Consider the following 16,365-nt stretch of genomic DNA (forward strand, 5'->3'; position numbering starts at 1 on the left):
CCTGGGGACACCTGTCTGGTGTGAGGATCGGGCCTGGGGACACCTGTCTGGGTGTGAGGATCGGGCCTGGGGACACCTGTCTGGTGTGAGGATCGGGCCTGGGGACACCTGTCTGGTGTGAGGATCTGCTCCAGCACAGCTTTCCAGGTGAGCCTCCAAGAAGAGACCCCGGCATCAGAGCCTGGCCCTGCCACCTAGAGGCTGCGCTGGTTTAAAACAAGCCCATAAAGCCTCCTTTCAAAGGATGGCAGGAAGTCTCCTCCCGCTGTGTGCAGCCAGAGTGTGTGTGACTTCCGAGACCAGCTCACACAGGCACTGTGGCTTCCTGCCTGCACTTGCCCTGGAGTCACCGTCCCAGTGCTAGGGAGGGGTCCTTGTGGCTAGGATCGGGGCCTCCGGCCTCAGCCCTGTGAGGGAGCCAATTAGAAAGTGACCTTGGCAGCCCCAGCTGACATCTTGAGTGTAACCCCCTTAGAGACTGGGAGCCAGAATCACCCTGTTAAACTGTCCTCAGACTCCGGACCTTCAAAAATTCTACCAAGTTTGTTATTTTAAGCCTATTAGATGGGCCGGTTCAAGTCCTGGCTGTTCCACTTCTGATCCAGCTCCCTGCTAATGTGCCTGGGAAAGCAGCGGAGGATGGATCAAGTGCTTGGGTCCCTGCACCCACATGGGAGACCCGGATGGAGTTCTAGGCTCCTGGCTTTAGTCTGGCCCAGCTGTGGTCATTGTGGCCATTTGGGAATGAACCATCATGAGAGATCTTTCCCTCTCTTTTTTTCTGTAACTCTTGACTTTCAAATAAATAAAAAAAATTTTATTTATTTATTTGAAAGTCAAAGAGGCATAGAGAGAGAGAGAGAGGTCTTCCATCTACTGGTTCACTCCCCAGATGGCCCCAATGGCCAGAGTGGGACCAATCCAAAGCCAGGAGCCTGTAGCTTCTTCTGGGTCTCCCACATGGGTGCAGAGGCCCAAGGACTTGAGCCATCTTCTACTGCTTTTCCAGACACATCAGCAGGAGCTGGATCAGAAGTAGAGCAGCTGGGACTCAAACCAGTGCCTATACTGGATGTCAGCACTGCAGGCGGCAGCTTTACCAGCTATGCCACAGCACCAGCCTCAATAAGATAAACCTTAAAAAACCAACCAACAGGCCGGCGCCGCGGCTCACTAGGCTAATCCTCCGCCTAGCGGCGCCGGCACACCGGGTTCTAGTCCCGGTTGGGGCGCCGGATTCTGTCCCGGTTGCCCCTCTTCCAGGCCAGCCCTCTGCTGTGGCCAGGGAGTGCAGTGGAGGATGGCCCAGGTGCTTGGGCCCTGCACCCCATGGGAGACCAGGAAAAGCACCTGGCTCCTGGCTCCTGCCATCGGATCAGCGCGGTGCGCCGGCCGCAGCGCGCCGGCCGCGGCGGCCATTGGAGGGTGAACCAACGGCAAAGGAAGACCTTTCTCTCTGTCTCTCTCTCTCATTGTCCACTCTGCCTGTCAAAAAAAAAAAAAAAAAAAAATCAACCAACAAACAAGAACAGGCTATGTGGGGCTGGCCTTGTGCAGTAGTGGGTAAAGCTGCCGCCTGTGACACCAGCATCCCATACAGTTGTGTCAGTTTAAGTCCCAGCTGCTCCACTTCTGATCCAGCTCCCTGCTAATGGCCTAGAAAAAGCAGAAAGACGACCCCAGTGCTTGGGCCCCTGCCATCCAGTAGTTCTTGACTCCTGGCTTCAGCCTGGCCAGCCCTGGCCATGGCAGCCACCTGGGGGGTGAACCACTGGATGGAAGATCTCCTCCCCTCTCTCTGTAGCTCTTTCAAATAAATAAACCTGTTCATTTTTAAACAAAGGCTATGAGAATTGGGGGTATAAGTTATTAATGCACCAACTGTGCAACCTTAGGCCTTGGTTTTCTCACCAGCAAAATGGAAACAAAAATTATCTCCCTCACATAGCTGTGGTGAGGGTTAGATGATTTAATACACACAAAGCACCTAAAACGGTGCCTGCTAGTAAGTTCTAGAAAATGAGTAGCTATTATTCTCACTCCCTTTGGCTTTGGGAGCACCCAAGGAGGACCTGGCAAGTCTGAAGCCCCAGGCTGTCTCCTCTGGACCCAAGCAATTTCCTCTGTTTACCCTCAGAGTGCTGGCTAACTGTCATGCCTCACTGCACGCCGTAATACCGCCAAGATTGATGGGCACGTCCTCAAGGAGACTGCAAGATCTCAGAGGAGCCCTAAGAGCCTGGCGGAGGTTCAGTAACCCGAGCCTCTGCCGTGTCCTGGGTGCCGAGGAGTACCTGGGAGGAGCGTGGGGTCCTCAGGGCCACCGGGTGAGGTTGTGCAGTTGGTCACTCACTGCCCAAGGACACACAGCTGGGGGGCCCGATCCAGCCTGCACACCATGTAACCTTAGCTAATTGGCTCCCCATTGGCTCCTAATGGTCCTGCCAGAGTACTGGAGAGGGGCAGGAGGGTCACTCCACACGCTGAGCACTGCACCCACGTCTTAAGGGTCCTGGGGATGTCCGGGCCACGTGGGGTGCTCAGGGGCGTGCAGTGCATTTAAGGCTGTGTATGGGGAGTCCCAGGGGTCCTCACAGTCCATCCAGACAGTCTGCAGGCTGCTTCAGGCGGTTTCCCTGGCGCAGGTAGTCATAAATCTCGCTGTTCTCCACGCCTGGGTACGGCGTCTGACCGCGGGTGGCGATCTCCCACATGGTCACCCCAAAGGACCACTATGGGAGGCAGAGGGAGGGGATTAGAGGGGCTCTGCAGCACAAGAGACCCCCAACATGTAGGTTCACAGGCACAGCACAGAGACCCCCAACACACAGGTTCACGGGTACAGTCCCTCTCATGTGCACATGTTCCCAGCCACCTATTGGTGCATCACAAGTATTTATAGAAATTCTTTCCTGGGGCCGGCGCTATGGCATAGCGGGTAAAGCTGCTGCCTGCATTGCTGGCATCCCATATGGGTGCTGGTTCGAGTCCTGGATGCTCCACTTCCAATCCAGCTCTCTGCTATTCTTTCCCCAGTTACACACACACACACACACACACACACACACAGAGGTAATTTTTGTGGATGCACGTGCATGCTTATCCAGGCACACACCTACGTGCTTCCTGGACACATGACCTCAACTGTCACCCTCCATACTGCTGTACACACTGCGCAGGTGCAGGCACATGCGTGCCTGGTCATTGTTGCTTCTCCTAACCTGTAAGATCCACACTGCTGCTATGCACGTGTGTGTCTGTGTATCCCCATGTACACACCACCACTCAGACACCCATGCCGCCCCACACAGCGAACCCTGCACCCATAGCTGCCTAGGCGCAGTGTGTGATGGCCAGGCCCTGCTGTTCACGCCAGCCCTGCACACATACCACGTCGCTCTTGCTGGTGTAGACGCGGTCAGCCAGGCTCTCGATTGCGATCCACTTGACGGGCATCTTGGCAATGCGGCCCTGGCGGTAGTAGTCCCCGTTGTAGATCTTCTTGGAAAGCCCGAAGTCGGCCACACACACGGACATGTTCTCATTCAGCCTGCCGGGATGGGGGAGAGAACAGGCTCCAGGCCCCAGCCACCTCCACCAGGAAGCCTGCCTGGCTCTCACAGGGCTCCACTGCCCAGCCACACTGTTCTGTGTCAGGGTGAGGAAGCTCTCCCCTGCACCCTTGCCCTAGTCCAGGAAGGAACTGCTTTACTTCTCGTTTCCTTCCCAGCCTGCCTGGCTCTGGTGTTTCGACAGATTCTAAAGTCCTTCCTAGGTTCCTGACTTTAATAGTTTTCTTGGCGGATAGCAGATATACAATGTCAAACCCTCAGGGAACGGCTCCCTGTGTGTCCATGGACACACCTATGTATCCAGCACCCACATTAAGAAGCAACACCCAGGGGCCAGCACTGTGGCATAGCGGGAAAAGCCTCTGCCTGCAGTGCTGGCATCCCATATGGGCGCTGGTTTGAGTCCTGGCTGCTCCACTTCCGATCCAGCTCTCTGCTATGGCCTGGGAAAGCAGTAGAAGATGGCCCAAGTGTTTGGGCCCCTGCACCCACATGGGAGACCCGGAAGAGGCTCCTGGCTTTGGATCAGCTGTTGTGGCCATCTGTGGAGTGAACCAGAGGATGGAAGACCTCTCTCTCTCTCTCTGCCTCTGCCTCTCTCTAACTCTGCCTTTCAAATAAATAAATAAATAAATCTTTAAAAAAATAAAAAATAAGCAGCAGCAGCAGCATCCACAGCCAGGCATCTGGCACAGTGGTTAAGCTGCCCCCCATATCCTAGTGCCTGCGTTCAACTCTCAGCTCTGCTTCTGATCCCGCTTCCTGCTACTGTGTGCTCTAGGAGGCAGAGATGATGGCCAAAGTAATTTTATCCCTGCCACCCACATGGGAGACCCAGATGGAACTCCCAGCTCTTGGTGTCAGCCTGGCCCAGCTCTGTCTGTTGCAGCACTGATGGGAGAGCTCTCTATTTTTCTGTCTTTCAAGAAACCTTTTTTAAAGATTCATTTTTATTTTTATTTAAAAGGCATAGTGACACACAGAGAGGAGAAGAGGGAGAAAGAGAGGAAAGAAGAGAGAGGGAGAGAGAAATCTTCTATCCCAAACAGCCGTAACAACTGGGGCTTGGAGAGGCCAAAGCCTGGAGCCTGGATCTCCATCCGGGTGTCCTACATGGGTGGCAGGGGTCCAAGTGCTTGGGCCATCTTCTGTTGCTTTCCCATAGGTGTGTTAGGCAGGAAGCTGGATCAGAAGTGGAGCATCGGGGAGTTGAACCAGTGTTCTGACATGGGAACTTAACCTGCTGTGCCACCACACCAGTCCCCACCTTTCAAGTAAATAAAACTAAAAGAAAGAAAAAACACCCATAGAACATTCATACAGTAGAATACTACACAGCAAAGAAAATGAGAAACCTACGAATTACACATACCAACACGGAACAATCCCAGAAGATCACACTAGCCAGAGAAGCCTGACATAAGGGGTACAGACTGCGTGGCTGCAGTTAGAGGACATTTAAGAACAGATGAGGCGGGCCAGCGCCACGGCTCACTAGGCTAATCCTCCACCTTGCGGCACCGGCACACCAGGTTCTAGTCCCGGTCGGGGCGCCGGATTCTGTCCTGGTTGCCCCTCTTCCAGGCCAGCTCTCTGCTGTGGCCAGGGAGTGCAGTGGAGGATGGCCCAAGTGCTCGGGCCCTGCGCCCCATGGGAGACCAGGATAAGTACCTGCCTCCTGCCATCAGATCAGCGTGGTGCGCCGGCTGCAGCGCGCCAGCCGTGGCAGCCATTGGAGGGTAGCAGGTAAAGCCTCTGCCTGCAGTGCCAGCATCCCATATGGGCACCAGTTCGAGTCCCGGCTGCTCCACTTCTGATTCAGCTCTCTGCTATGGCCTGGGAAAGCAGTGGAAGATGACTTAAGTCCTTGGGCCCCTGCACCTACGTGGTAGAGACCCGGAAGAAGCTCCTGGCTCCTGGCTTCCAATCACTGCAGCTCCAGCTGTTGTGGCCAACTGGGGAGTGAACCAGTGGATGGAAACCCCCCCCCCCTGCCTCTCCTTCTCTTTCTGTGTAACTCTGACTTTCAAAATAAATAAATAAATAATCTTAAAAAAAAAAAGACGAAACTAGTGATGTGACAGAAGTCAGACAGCGGTTACTGCTGGGGAAGGACACGACGGAGCCAGCTGGATTTTAAGAGTCCCCCTCCCCCATTTTATTTGAAAAAGGGGGGGGGAGAAAGAGAGAGATCTTCCATCTATTGATTCACTCCCCAAAAGCCTGCAACATTCAGCCAGGAGCCAGGTCTTCCCTGTGGGTGGCAGGGACCCAAGTATTTGAGCCATCGCCTGCTGCCTCCCAGGGCGCGCTAGTAGGAAGCTGGAGTCAGAAGTGGAGCTGGGACTGGGGCGAAGCACTCTGATTTGGAAGGCAGGTGTTCCAAGCAGCACAGCGGCCAGACACGTGTAACAACTGGCTGAGCTGCCCGAGTGCGTATTTTAGTGAAGGTAGAACATGCACCGATTTTTTAAAGTATAAAAACTAGAGGAAGGAGACATTACCAGCCCCCTGGTGCTCCCCTTAGGTTGAGGCCCCTCCCGGGGTAAGCACTCTTCCCCTCCAACAGCGAGGCTTACTTTTGTTTGATTTTGTGCCTTATAAAGACGGCCCATGCCCATGGTCCACGTGTGCGGGGGAGGAATACCCATTTTCAGATTCCCGCAAGCTGTGTACATGGTCGAGCCTTGTCAAAGCGTTTTTCCCAGGCCTGCTTTCGATGAGTCTGAAGTTGTCATGAGCCCAACACTCTGAGCCTGTGGTCCTGTCCCCCCGCCCCACTCCCCTGGGCGGCTGCTGTGGCCTGTATTCCGCTCGTCCGCTGGTGGAGATTCTGGCCCCCTTATCCAACGTGGCCCTTCCCAAAGGACAGCCACAGGCAAGGCACAGATGGAGGGGCACAGAGGAGGCTCCTCTGGTCACCTCTGCCCCTCTGCTCACCTCCTGCTGCACACCAAGCCTCCCCTCTGGTCCCTTCTCTCTCCTCCTCTTCCAGGAGGCCTCCCAGACTCCCCTGTTGAACTTGCGACCCCAGTCCTGGGTTCCGCCTTCCCTGAGGGGGCAGCCGGCCCGTCCTGCATTCTGGCTTGACACTCACATGCAATTCCTGGCAGCCAGGTCCCGGTGTATGAACCTCTTGGTACTCAGGTACTCCATGCCACTGGCGATGTCTGTCATGAACTTCACCAGCATCTGCGTGGGGAGGAACTGCAGGGCCAAGGCAGGGCCAAGCAGAGATGAGCGGATCCCGAGTCCCTGCCTCCTCCCCGCCCTTCTCGTGCACGCCAGTCTCTGCCTGCTCTCTTCCCATGGCCCTGAGAACGAGGCCCAGCCCCTTTCTGCAACCTCCAAGGCCCCAGATAATCTGCTCTGCCCTCCTCTCTGACTCCATCTCCCACTCTCCTTGCCCTTGACTGACATCCAGCCAGGGGCTCCTTTCCGGCCAGCACACAAACCAAGCCTGTTTCCACCTTGGTCCATGCTGTGACCTCTCCTGTCGGAATCTCCCAGAGGCCCCCCAGCTGGTGCCTCCTTCAAGGTCACAGCCTTCCCCCACCCACAAAAACCTGTCAGTCTCCCACTGCGTCTCCCTGGGAGCTGCCTGGGTCATGCAGTGGTCAGCTTGTTGAGCACCCTGTCCCACCGTCCCACCGTTGCACGGCGAGCTCCGTGGGAGCAAGTGCTCGGGCCCCACAATCTGGCCAGTGTCTGGACAGTGCTGGCGCCTGGTGTGTGCTCACGGAGTGCAGCCATGATTAAACACCCCTCACCATCGGCTGGTCCCCAAGCCGCGAGTAGAGGAGGAAGCTGTGTAAGTCTCCATGTTTCATGAAAGGTAAGATGACCACAGGTGCCGGGAAGCCTTCTCGTTCAGAACCCTGGAAACAGACGCCTGAGCCCCCCAGGCAGCCCCATCACTCCAGCTGGACTGAGGGGAGGCCGGCGCCCTCCCAGCCAGACTCCAGCCTCTGCTTCCCTCTCTGTTGCTGGGGGCTGGGGCGGGCAGTGACAGGGAGAGTTTCAGAGAAGCCACTTCCAGCAGAGTTCCCAGGGATGTTTCCGGAGCCCCCCTGGGGACCTCAGCTATTTCTGGAAAGGGTCAGAGGTCGCATTCCAAGGCGAGGGAGAGAAGGGGGCGGAGTTTGCTGACCCTGGAGGAGCAGAGGAGTGGGGGAGCCAGGAGTGTGGGGGTTTGACCATCATCGTGGGGCCCCTGGATTTCCCCCACTCACCAAGCAGCTTCATGACGTTGGGGTGGTCAAATTCTTTCATGCAGACAGCTTCGCTCAGGAAGTCCTCCAGCTCCGACCTGGTGCAGATGGCGACTTGGGGCAGAGAGGAAGGTGGGTGAGGCCAGGAGTGAGGACTCCTTCCCTCCCCTGCCTCTCCATCGTCCTCATCTCCACCTTCATCACACACGATTAAGATGCTGGACTCAGTACTATGTGTCTACGAGGTGTGCCCATGGTTCTCCTCATTTAATTTATTTAAATATTCATTTTATTTGTTTGAAAGGCGGAGTGACAGAGAGATGCACGAGACAGTGATCTTCCATCCACTGCCAAATGGGTGCAACTGGGGCTGGGCCAGGCAGACTCCCTGGACCTCCATCTGGGCCTCCCACGTAGGTGCAGGGGCCCAAGCACTTGGACCATCTTTTGCTGCTTTCCCAGGAGCATCAGCAGGGAGCTGGACCAGAAGTGGACAAGCCGGGATTCGCACTGGCGCTCATATGGGATGCTGGCATCGCAGTTGGCAGATGAACCCACTACCCCACAGCCCTGGCCCCTCATCCTCATTTAAAGATGAGGAAACCAAGGCACGAAAAGGAATGTGCCCAAGGGTGCCCAGAGCTGCAAGGTGGAACAGGCAGAACTCAACCCCAGGCAGCCTGGGGTCCGGGTACTCACTCTCACTCCAGGCTGCCTCCCAATGTTTTCCAACTGCTCTGAGACTCCCAGGGTTAATGCTGTCCCATTTTACAGGTCAGGACTCTCTGACCTGGAGGGGCAAGGTGACCTGCCTGAGGCTGCCCAGGTCAAGAAGGTAACCTGGAGCCAGGGTTGCAGAGGCTCAAGTCGCCGCTTTGGACGACAGCATCCCACATGGAGGCAAGTTCCCGTGCCGGCAGCTCCACTTCTGGTCCAGCTCCCTGCTAATGTGCCTGGGAAAGCAACAGATGATGACCCAGTATTTGGGCCCCCGCCACCCATGTGGGAGCCCTGGAAGGAACTCTTGAGCTCTGGGCGCCTGGCTTTAGTCAGGACCAGCTCCAGCCATTTTTGGCCTTGTGGGGAGTAAAACAGCAGATGGAAGATCTCTCTGTCATGCTGCCTTTCAAGTGCGTAAATACCCATTTTTTTTTTCCTGGTGCACAGGAAGTGCTCAGTGATGAATGAATGAGTGAATGACGATGACGCCGTAGCCTACGCTTTAATCCCTGTAAGTCAGGAAGGAGCCATTCCTCCCCCAACTCCAGCCCCAGCCTGACCCTCTATGCTTTTCCTTCTCTGCGTAAAAAGGACTCAGAGCTGGACTTCCTGTGCTATGTGGCCCTGGACTGGCTAGCACCTGTCTGATGATGTAAATGCTTAGCTGCGGTTAACTGCAAGAACTACCTGCCACCCCCGCATTCACTGCTTTGTCTCGCAACAGCCCAGGGAGGCAGGGACATCCCGATCCAGTCTTCCAGAGGACGAGGGGAAGTCACGGTCCTGGATCCTGCAGCGTGCCTCCCCAGACCTCCCCCACTCTGCTGTATCATGGGGTGGGGAGTGCTCCTTGAACACTGCATTTCCCAGGCTCCCTTCCCTGCTGGCTTCCTGCCGGGGTTTGCCAAGAGCTGGCATTATGGGAGATGGGCAGTGGTGGGGGAGGCGGGGAGAAGGCAGGATATTTCATCTTCTCTCTACCTTCACGGAGCTGTGTCTTCTGGCGCCCACGGGCAGCCCCTAACTCTGTGGTCTCAACTTCCTCCAGGCGCCCCTGGCCACAGGTTTGATGACATCACTTCCTCCCTCTGCTGTTCACAGCTAGGGGTGGAAGAGACTTCCTGTTCCTTCCTCCACCTATGTGGTGAGTGCCTGTATTCAGTTCCTTCTGTCAAACACCTGGCTCCCTTTTCTATTTGTTAACACTGAGGTGCTACACTGTGGTCAATCTGCCATTACCATTCCTGGGTTGGGGCTGGGGTCCCACACGTGCACACGCACGCACAGACTCACTCTTCATTGTCTTCACGGCCACCTTGAGGATGGAGTCGTCCTGGTTGAGCTGACCCTCCATCACGGCTCCAAACTCTCCTGTGCACGGCCCAAGGGAGACTTTGGCCTCAGGGGCCCATGGGGACTGCGTTTCCTACAGTCAGGTGCAGGCGGGGACGGAGGAGGGTACGTGTGGGCTGGGGGCCTCACCTTCTCCCAAGGTCTTCCCCAGGGCCACCTTGTGCCGGTCCACCATCACGTCCCGCAGCTTCTCCTTCAAGTCTTCACTGATGCCCAGGCTGTTCACTGCATGGAGGTGGACAGAGTCAGGCAGCAGGGCCGACACTCGGGGAGGCTCATCGGCAGGCCTCTGTCCACTGCTGACGTCCTACACCACTTCTGTGCTGCTTCAACATCTGAGGCTGCCCTGAGTACCTCCCTACCCTCACCCTAGCTACACCCCGGGACTCCCAAACCTTCCTCCGAGGCGGCAACTACAAGGCTAAAGTCGGGCACACGAACTTGCTCCAGTGGGCACCCTGATGGTCAGTTCCCTGCAGTACTTGTTAAAAATAATTTCTTCTTACTGAGGCGTAACTTGCACACATCCTGCGTGCACTGCTCGGTGGATTTTCACAAACCAAACACAACGTTGCAACCAGCAGCCAGGACAAGGAAAGCACACGGCCTGCCCTTTGTTGACTTCTCTTACAGTGGGCTGGTCAGCTGTTTCATTGGTGAATGTTGCAGACATGGACTCACCCGGCGCATGCTCTTTAGTGTTTGGTTTCTTTCACTCAGCATTATGCCTGTGATCACTGCTATATAATGGCTGTGTGTCACTGCGGTTTATTCATTTTCATTGCTATATAGTAAGAGTTCTCAAACTTACTGATCTCAGGGCCCCTGTACTGGTGTGGGTTATATGTTTACATCAGTATTTCTGGTATTCAAAATAGAAACAGATAGTTGTTTGTTTGTTTGTTTTGCTTTTTTGTGCTGAAACCCAGGATGGATAGCATTTTAAACCACAAGCATACAAGAGCACGTGTTCCATCAATCATCACAGTCACTGGTGACATCATCTCAGGTCAGGGAGTTTCTAGAAAACTCTACTGAATGATCATAAGAGTGCAAAAGGACAAATGCGATCTTTCCTTATGATGAAAATAGTTTTGACCTCATGGACCCCTGCAAAATGTCTTGGGGACCCCAGGGGACCAGGATCACACTCTCAGAACGCAGCTGTCGGTTACTCCACAAGGTTGCTGCGACCTCCCTGCTGCTTACTCCTTCTCTTACACAAATGTCTTTCCCAGCCCTTCCCACATGTCCCCTGGGGGCCACGGCAGTGTTCTCCCTGTGTGCTAGGAGGACCTCACTCTGTTCCTCTTCTTTCTGAATTTCAGTTTCCCCAACTGGAAAAATGAGGATATTTGACAGAGTGGCTTCCAAGGACCCTCCTCAGCTGGGACCATCCGTGAACCTACAGTCCACCAGCAGAACCTATGGGTTAATGATTCTGTTGTTTGTGTCATGCGTCTACAGGAGCCCAGCAGGTCTGATTCTCTACACGTGTTAGCCCCAGACCTGGTCAGGGAGCCATGGCGTTCACTTACAGGTAGCTTCAGTAGTCCGGCGACTGTAGGACTTGCGGACCCGGTATCTGACCACCAGCTCACCCCGCTCCACTGTTGGCTCAAACACCTCTCTGGGGGGATGGGGAGAAGGGGAAGGCAGGAAAGAACCGTGAGCACCAGCCCAGCCCCGGGTCCTGCCTGCCCTCTCCTCCAGTGCTGCTGAGTGAGTCTTGGGCTGCTCCCTTCCACCTTCCAATCATTCCCCAGACCCTCTTGCTCTCATCCTGATTCTGGGTCGCCTCTCTTCCTGCACAGCCTCCTCACTGGTCTCTTTGCCTCCAGCCTCTCCATCCCAGGCCACATAAGCCTCCCCAGCTCACCCATAGCGAGTCTCCTTCTTCCGCCGGTGGACAAGGAAGAGGGCCAAGATGAGGACGCAAGCAGCGGCCACAACTGCTCCCAGCAGTACATACCACCAGGGCCATGAGAAGGCGGGAGCTGGGGGTTCACTCACTGTCAGAGGGTATGGGGGACAGATCATGGCGGAGGCCCTGGATTCAGCTCCCTGGGACCCCCGGGGGGTGATGTGGGAGGGAGGCAGGAGGCGTAGAAGGAGGTGTGGGTGCATTTGATGAGGGGTGCAATCGTGTATCCACGGACACTGGGCAGGGTCAGGCAGGGCATGCGGCGGATATGACAGGAGTGTGTGTTAAAGCAGAAGGAACGTGAGAAGTGTAGGAACGTCGAGTTGAGAGCAGAATGAGGGGATGGTGTGATGGTGCAGCAGGTTCAGCTGCTGCTTGCGAAACCAGCATCCCGAGCCAGAGCACTGGTTTGAGTCTGGGCTACTCTGCTTCTGGTCCAGCTGCAGGAGAACATGCCTGGGAAGCAGCAGGAGACAGTGCAAGTGCTTGGGTTTTGCCACCCACACGGGAGACCCAGATGGAATTCCTGATTCCTACCTTCCGACTAGCCCAGACCTGGCTGTTGTGGCTATCTGGGGAGGGAACCAGCAGATGGAAGTGCACGCGTCTCTCTCTTTCTCTGTCTTCCAAATAAATAAATATTTGAAGAGCGGGATGAATATCTGATGACTGTGCAGGATGAGTTGTGAGTGTCCAAGGAGCACTGGGACGGGTGGGAATAAGTTTCAAGTAGAGTAGGTGTGTGTGATAATTATGCAAGGTGGGTGGTGTTGAGTGTGGAAAAACAGGTGAGTAGGAAAGAGAACACAGGATGGTGGGTGAGGCTTGTGCAAGGAGTGCAAGACTGATGAACAAAGGACCAACGCATGTCTTTGGTGTAATGCTGTCCGGTGTAATGACTATGAAAGGATGTTATGGTAAAAAAGTGTTTATTTACTTTCATCTGAATGGCGGGGGGTGGGGGAGGTAGAGAGAGAGAAATCTATCTGCTGGTTCACTTGCTAAAAGCCCACAGTTGTGAGGGCTGGGCCAGGCTGAAGCCAGGAGCCCGGGGAATTCCATCCGGGTCTCCCACATGGGAGGCAGGAGCCCTAGTACTTGAGCCATCACCTTCCGCTTCCCAGGATGCATCAGCAGGAAGCTGGATCAGAAGCAGAGCAGCCAGGACTGGCACTGGCGCTGCAATATGGAGTGTGGGTCTCCTCAGTGGTAGCTCCACCTGCTGTGCCACGACACCCACGCCTGAAAGCGTTCTCATAAAGCAGGGAGGAGGGCGAGACACCTGTGCAAGGGGCACGGTGAGTGTACACAGTGCGGGACTGCTGTGCACAGAGGTGAGGTTTAGACACTGGGAGCAGGCGATGACGTTCAGGGTGAGAGACGTGCACATGAACAGGTAAAGGAAGTGACTAGGGCAGGCGAGGGGTGTGGGTTGCATGGGAAGGGTGTGGAGATGGGGCAGGCGTAATGGTGCACAGAGTGTGTAGTGGGCTGTGACTGGTGAGGGGTGAGAAACGGTGTCTGAGGAGTGAGCGAGGGGAGCTGTAGGGTGTAGGCTAGTGTGGACTGGAAGTTTCTTGGTGTCTGCAATGGGTGGTGTGAGTGTGTACATGGTGTGCAGAGCTTGTGAGAACTCCGTGTGTGTGTCATAGGTTTGGGAGGCGTGTGAGAGGAATGAAGGAATACAAAGGGATGTGCGCGACAGGAAGGTGGGATGAGTGTGGAATGCCTTTGTGAAGAAAGGAAGACATGTGAGGAGTACTGAGGGTAGTGGGTTGAGTTGCAAGAGGTGGACTGAGATGGTGTTAGGAGGGTATGACAGGTGTAGGAGGAGAAGTTGAGAATTGCTGGGGAACTATTTGAGAGGAACAGATATGATGAGCATGCCTCATCCACCTACCCATCCATCCATCTATCCATTGACCCACCATTCTTCTATCCATATATCCCTCTACCCATGCACCCTTTGTATATCCATCCACCCACCCATCCATCCATCTATCCATCCATCCACTGACCCACTCACCCATCCATCCATCTATCCATACATCCATCAATCCATCCACTCACCCATCCATCCATCTATCCATACATCCATCTATCCGTCCACTCACCCATCCATCCATCCATCTATCCGTCCATCCATCTGACCCACCCACCCATCTATTCATCTATCCATACATCCATCTATCCATCCACTCACCCATCCATCCATCTATCAGTCCATCCACTGACCCACTCACCCATCCATCCATCTATCCGTCCATCCACTGACCCACTCACCCATCTATTCATCTATCCATACATCCATCTATCCGTCCACTCACCATTTACCTATCCATCCAGATACCCACCCACCAACCATTCATCAATCCATATACTCATCTACCCCCCTCCATCCATCCATTCATCACTGACTCACCCACCAGTCTACCATTCACTAAGGACCTACTTATGCTGGGCAATTCTAGGCACCTCCATCAAGGGCCACACAAACTCAAGAAGCAGAGGACAAGAATGATGAGTTTGAGAAACATGAAGGGCATGTGCAAAGGGCATGTGCATGCTAATGGGACCCTCCTTGGGTGTAGAGGGGAGGAAGAGAAGACAGGAGGTGCCAAAGCCCTTACCCAGCTGGTGGACTGGCTGTCCTTGCCCTGCGAGGAGAAAGGACAGAGGGGAGACGTGCTCAGAGAGGGCAAGGCTGGTGTGGCCCAGTGAAGGAGTCAGAGATGGCCCCAGGAAGCCTTGGGGTAGGAACGGAACAGGGTGCAGGTCGGGGTGGCAAGGAGGGACAAGGGTGCTGCAGGAGAGGGCTGAGCATGGCTCAGGAGTTACCTGGACGCCAGGGCTCCAAGGGCACGGGGAGGCTCCAGGGCCCATCCCCAGCAGCCGTGTAGGCTGCCACACACACCGTCAGGTTGGGCACAGGCCTGTCTCCCCGCAGCTCCAGGGTCACTTCTCGCTTGAGCCCTATGTCCATTAGCACCTAGGTGGTCCAGAGGGGCACGAGGGTAGAAGGCCAGGCCCATAGCTCAAGCCTCAGCCTCAACCCCGTCTCTTTCCCAGAGCCCTCATCCTCCAGCCCCTCCTCCCCTACATCTGCTCCCCCTTTCCTTTTCACTTCTCCATCCACAGGCCCAGTGGGAGACGGCACCAGGGCAAGGGCCTCGCCTGTCTCATTCCCTGAGGTGCCCCCCAACTCCTTAGCACGGCGCTCGGCACCCAGCACTGCTCAGGGAAGGTCTGCTGAAGAAGCCGTCTCGCCTTCTCACCTGGAACTCCGTCCCCTCCAGGCCTCCTGCCCTAGCTCTCCAAACCCACGGAGCAGCTCTGCACTCATCGGGAGAGCCCCGCTTCCTCAAGATGCTGCACCACCGCCTCAGACAGAACTGCGCAACTGTCGTAGGCAGCAGGTGTCTCCTGAAACGCCGTCGCAGAGGTTCACAGAGAATCGTCCCCTAACCCCTCCCCGGAGCACTCAACCTCCCCAGAACGTGCTCCCGGACGTGTGAGTGACCGAATGCCACCCCACCTGGACAACTTTCTATGTTTTCCATCTCCTCTCCGAATCCCTCCTCCAGCCACCCCGCCCCACCCCAGCCAGCAGCACCCACCTCGGGGGTGTCCTGGCTTCGATACGCCAGCCGGTATCCTAGCAGGGTGCCCTGCAGGGGTGCCTTTGGCTCTTGCCAACGCACGAGGGCCTGGCTTCCGTTCCGCACAGCGCTAACATTCTCGGGGGGGCCCAGGGGCACTGGAGGACAGGGAAGAAGGGAAGCTAGCATCCCCACTGCTTCCTGACCCCCTCCCCCGTTCCCAGGAAGTTAGGCATGGTGCAAAGGGCAGGCACGTGGGCAACGCTGCAGGCCTCCTGTGAGCAGAAGCACGGGGGTGGGGGTCGGGGAGAGGTGAGCGACGCCACGGACGGGGTTGAGAGGCGGGGGACGCAATGAGGGGGACGGGGTAAAGTGCGAGAGGCACACAAGCTCCAGCAGGGCAGTGGGCAACATCTCCCTGCCCAGCCCACTTACCTCCCTCCGGCGTCGCCACGGGTAGCCAGTGGGTCCAGGGTGAGGGGCCCTGGCTGCTGGTGCATGACACCCGGATGTGGTAAGAGGTGTGAGGATAGAGGCTGCCCAGCCGCAGATGGTGAGGGGGCACGGCTGCTTGCAAGGTGAGGGGCTCCTCCGGGGGGTCGGGCTGTCCCGGCCAGAGGCCCACCCCATCATCTGACAGCACTGCCTGGGAAGAGAGGGAAGGGCGTGGGGACAGGAAAAGCTCTCAGCTGTCGCGGCCCTGGTGTGACCACCCACCCTTGGCTGTATCATCACACAAAGGCCACCTCCTCTGGCAAGACTCTCGTTCCTCTCCGAGCCTCAGTTTCCCCATCTGGAGAAAGGGGGCTTAGAGGGGCAAATGCCCCTGGGTTGTTGAAAGCGTACATGTTATGGACACCCGAGGAGGCCAGGTGCACGGCAGGCGTTCGGCCTCGGTTGTAGTAAGGACGATGAATGGCGTGATGGTCACAGCTGCGACAGCAAAGCAAGCAGGAGCCTCTGAGACCCCAGCGCTGAGCCGGCCC

At 56.0% G+C, this 16,365-nt stretch overlaps 1 protein-coding gene across 2 annotated transcripts in view; it reads right to left on the bottom strand.

Moving 5' to 3' along the window:
* The window catches only part of AXL (AXL receptor tyrosine kinase), a 28,993-nt gene that overhangs the window by 1,930 nt on the left and 10,698 nt on the right, over positions 1-16,365 (bottom strand). Inside the window, exons 7-19 of one of the 2 annotated variants that reach the window (XM_008249707.4) lie at positions 15,815-16,025; positions 15,398-15,537; positions 14,619-14,769; positions 14,411-14,437; positions 11,736-11,868; positions 11,395-11,486; positions 9,986-10,081; positions 9,797-9,874; positions 7,805-7,897; positions 7,343-7,464; positions 6,670-6,779; positions 3,391-3,550; positions 2,596-2,732 (exon numbers count right to left, since the gene is read on the bottom strand). In XM_008249707.4, coding sequence (XP_008247929.3) covers positions 2,596-2,732; positions 3,391-3,550; positions 6,670-6,779; positions 7,343-7,464; positions 7,805-7,897; positions 9,797-9,874; positions 9,986-10,081; positions 11,395-11,486; positions 11,736-11,868; positions 14,411-14,437; positions 14,619-14,769; positions 15,398-15,537; positions 15,815-16,025 — 1,550 coding nt within the window. The remainder of the gene's footprint in view (positions 1-2,595; positions 2,733-3,390; positions 3,551-6,669; positions 6,780-7,342; positions 7,465-7,804; positions 7,898-9,796; positions 9,875-9,985; positions 10,082-11,394; positions 11,487-11,735; positions 11,869-14,410; positions 14,438-14,618; positions 14,770-15,397; positions 15,538-15,814; positions 16,026-16,365) is intronic. The other variant, XM_051836360.2, reaches the window with a different exon arrangement.

Source organism: Oryctolagus cuniculus, chromosome 18 (genome assembly GCF_964237555.1).
Source record: "Oryctolagus cuniculus chromosome 18, mOryCun1.1, whole genome shotgun sequence".
NCBI classification, from domain to species: Eukaryota; Metazoa; Chordata; class Mammalia; order Lagomorpha; family Leporidae; genus Oryctolagus; species Oryctolagus cuniculus.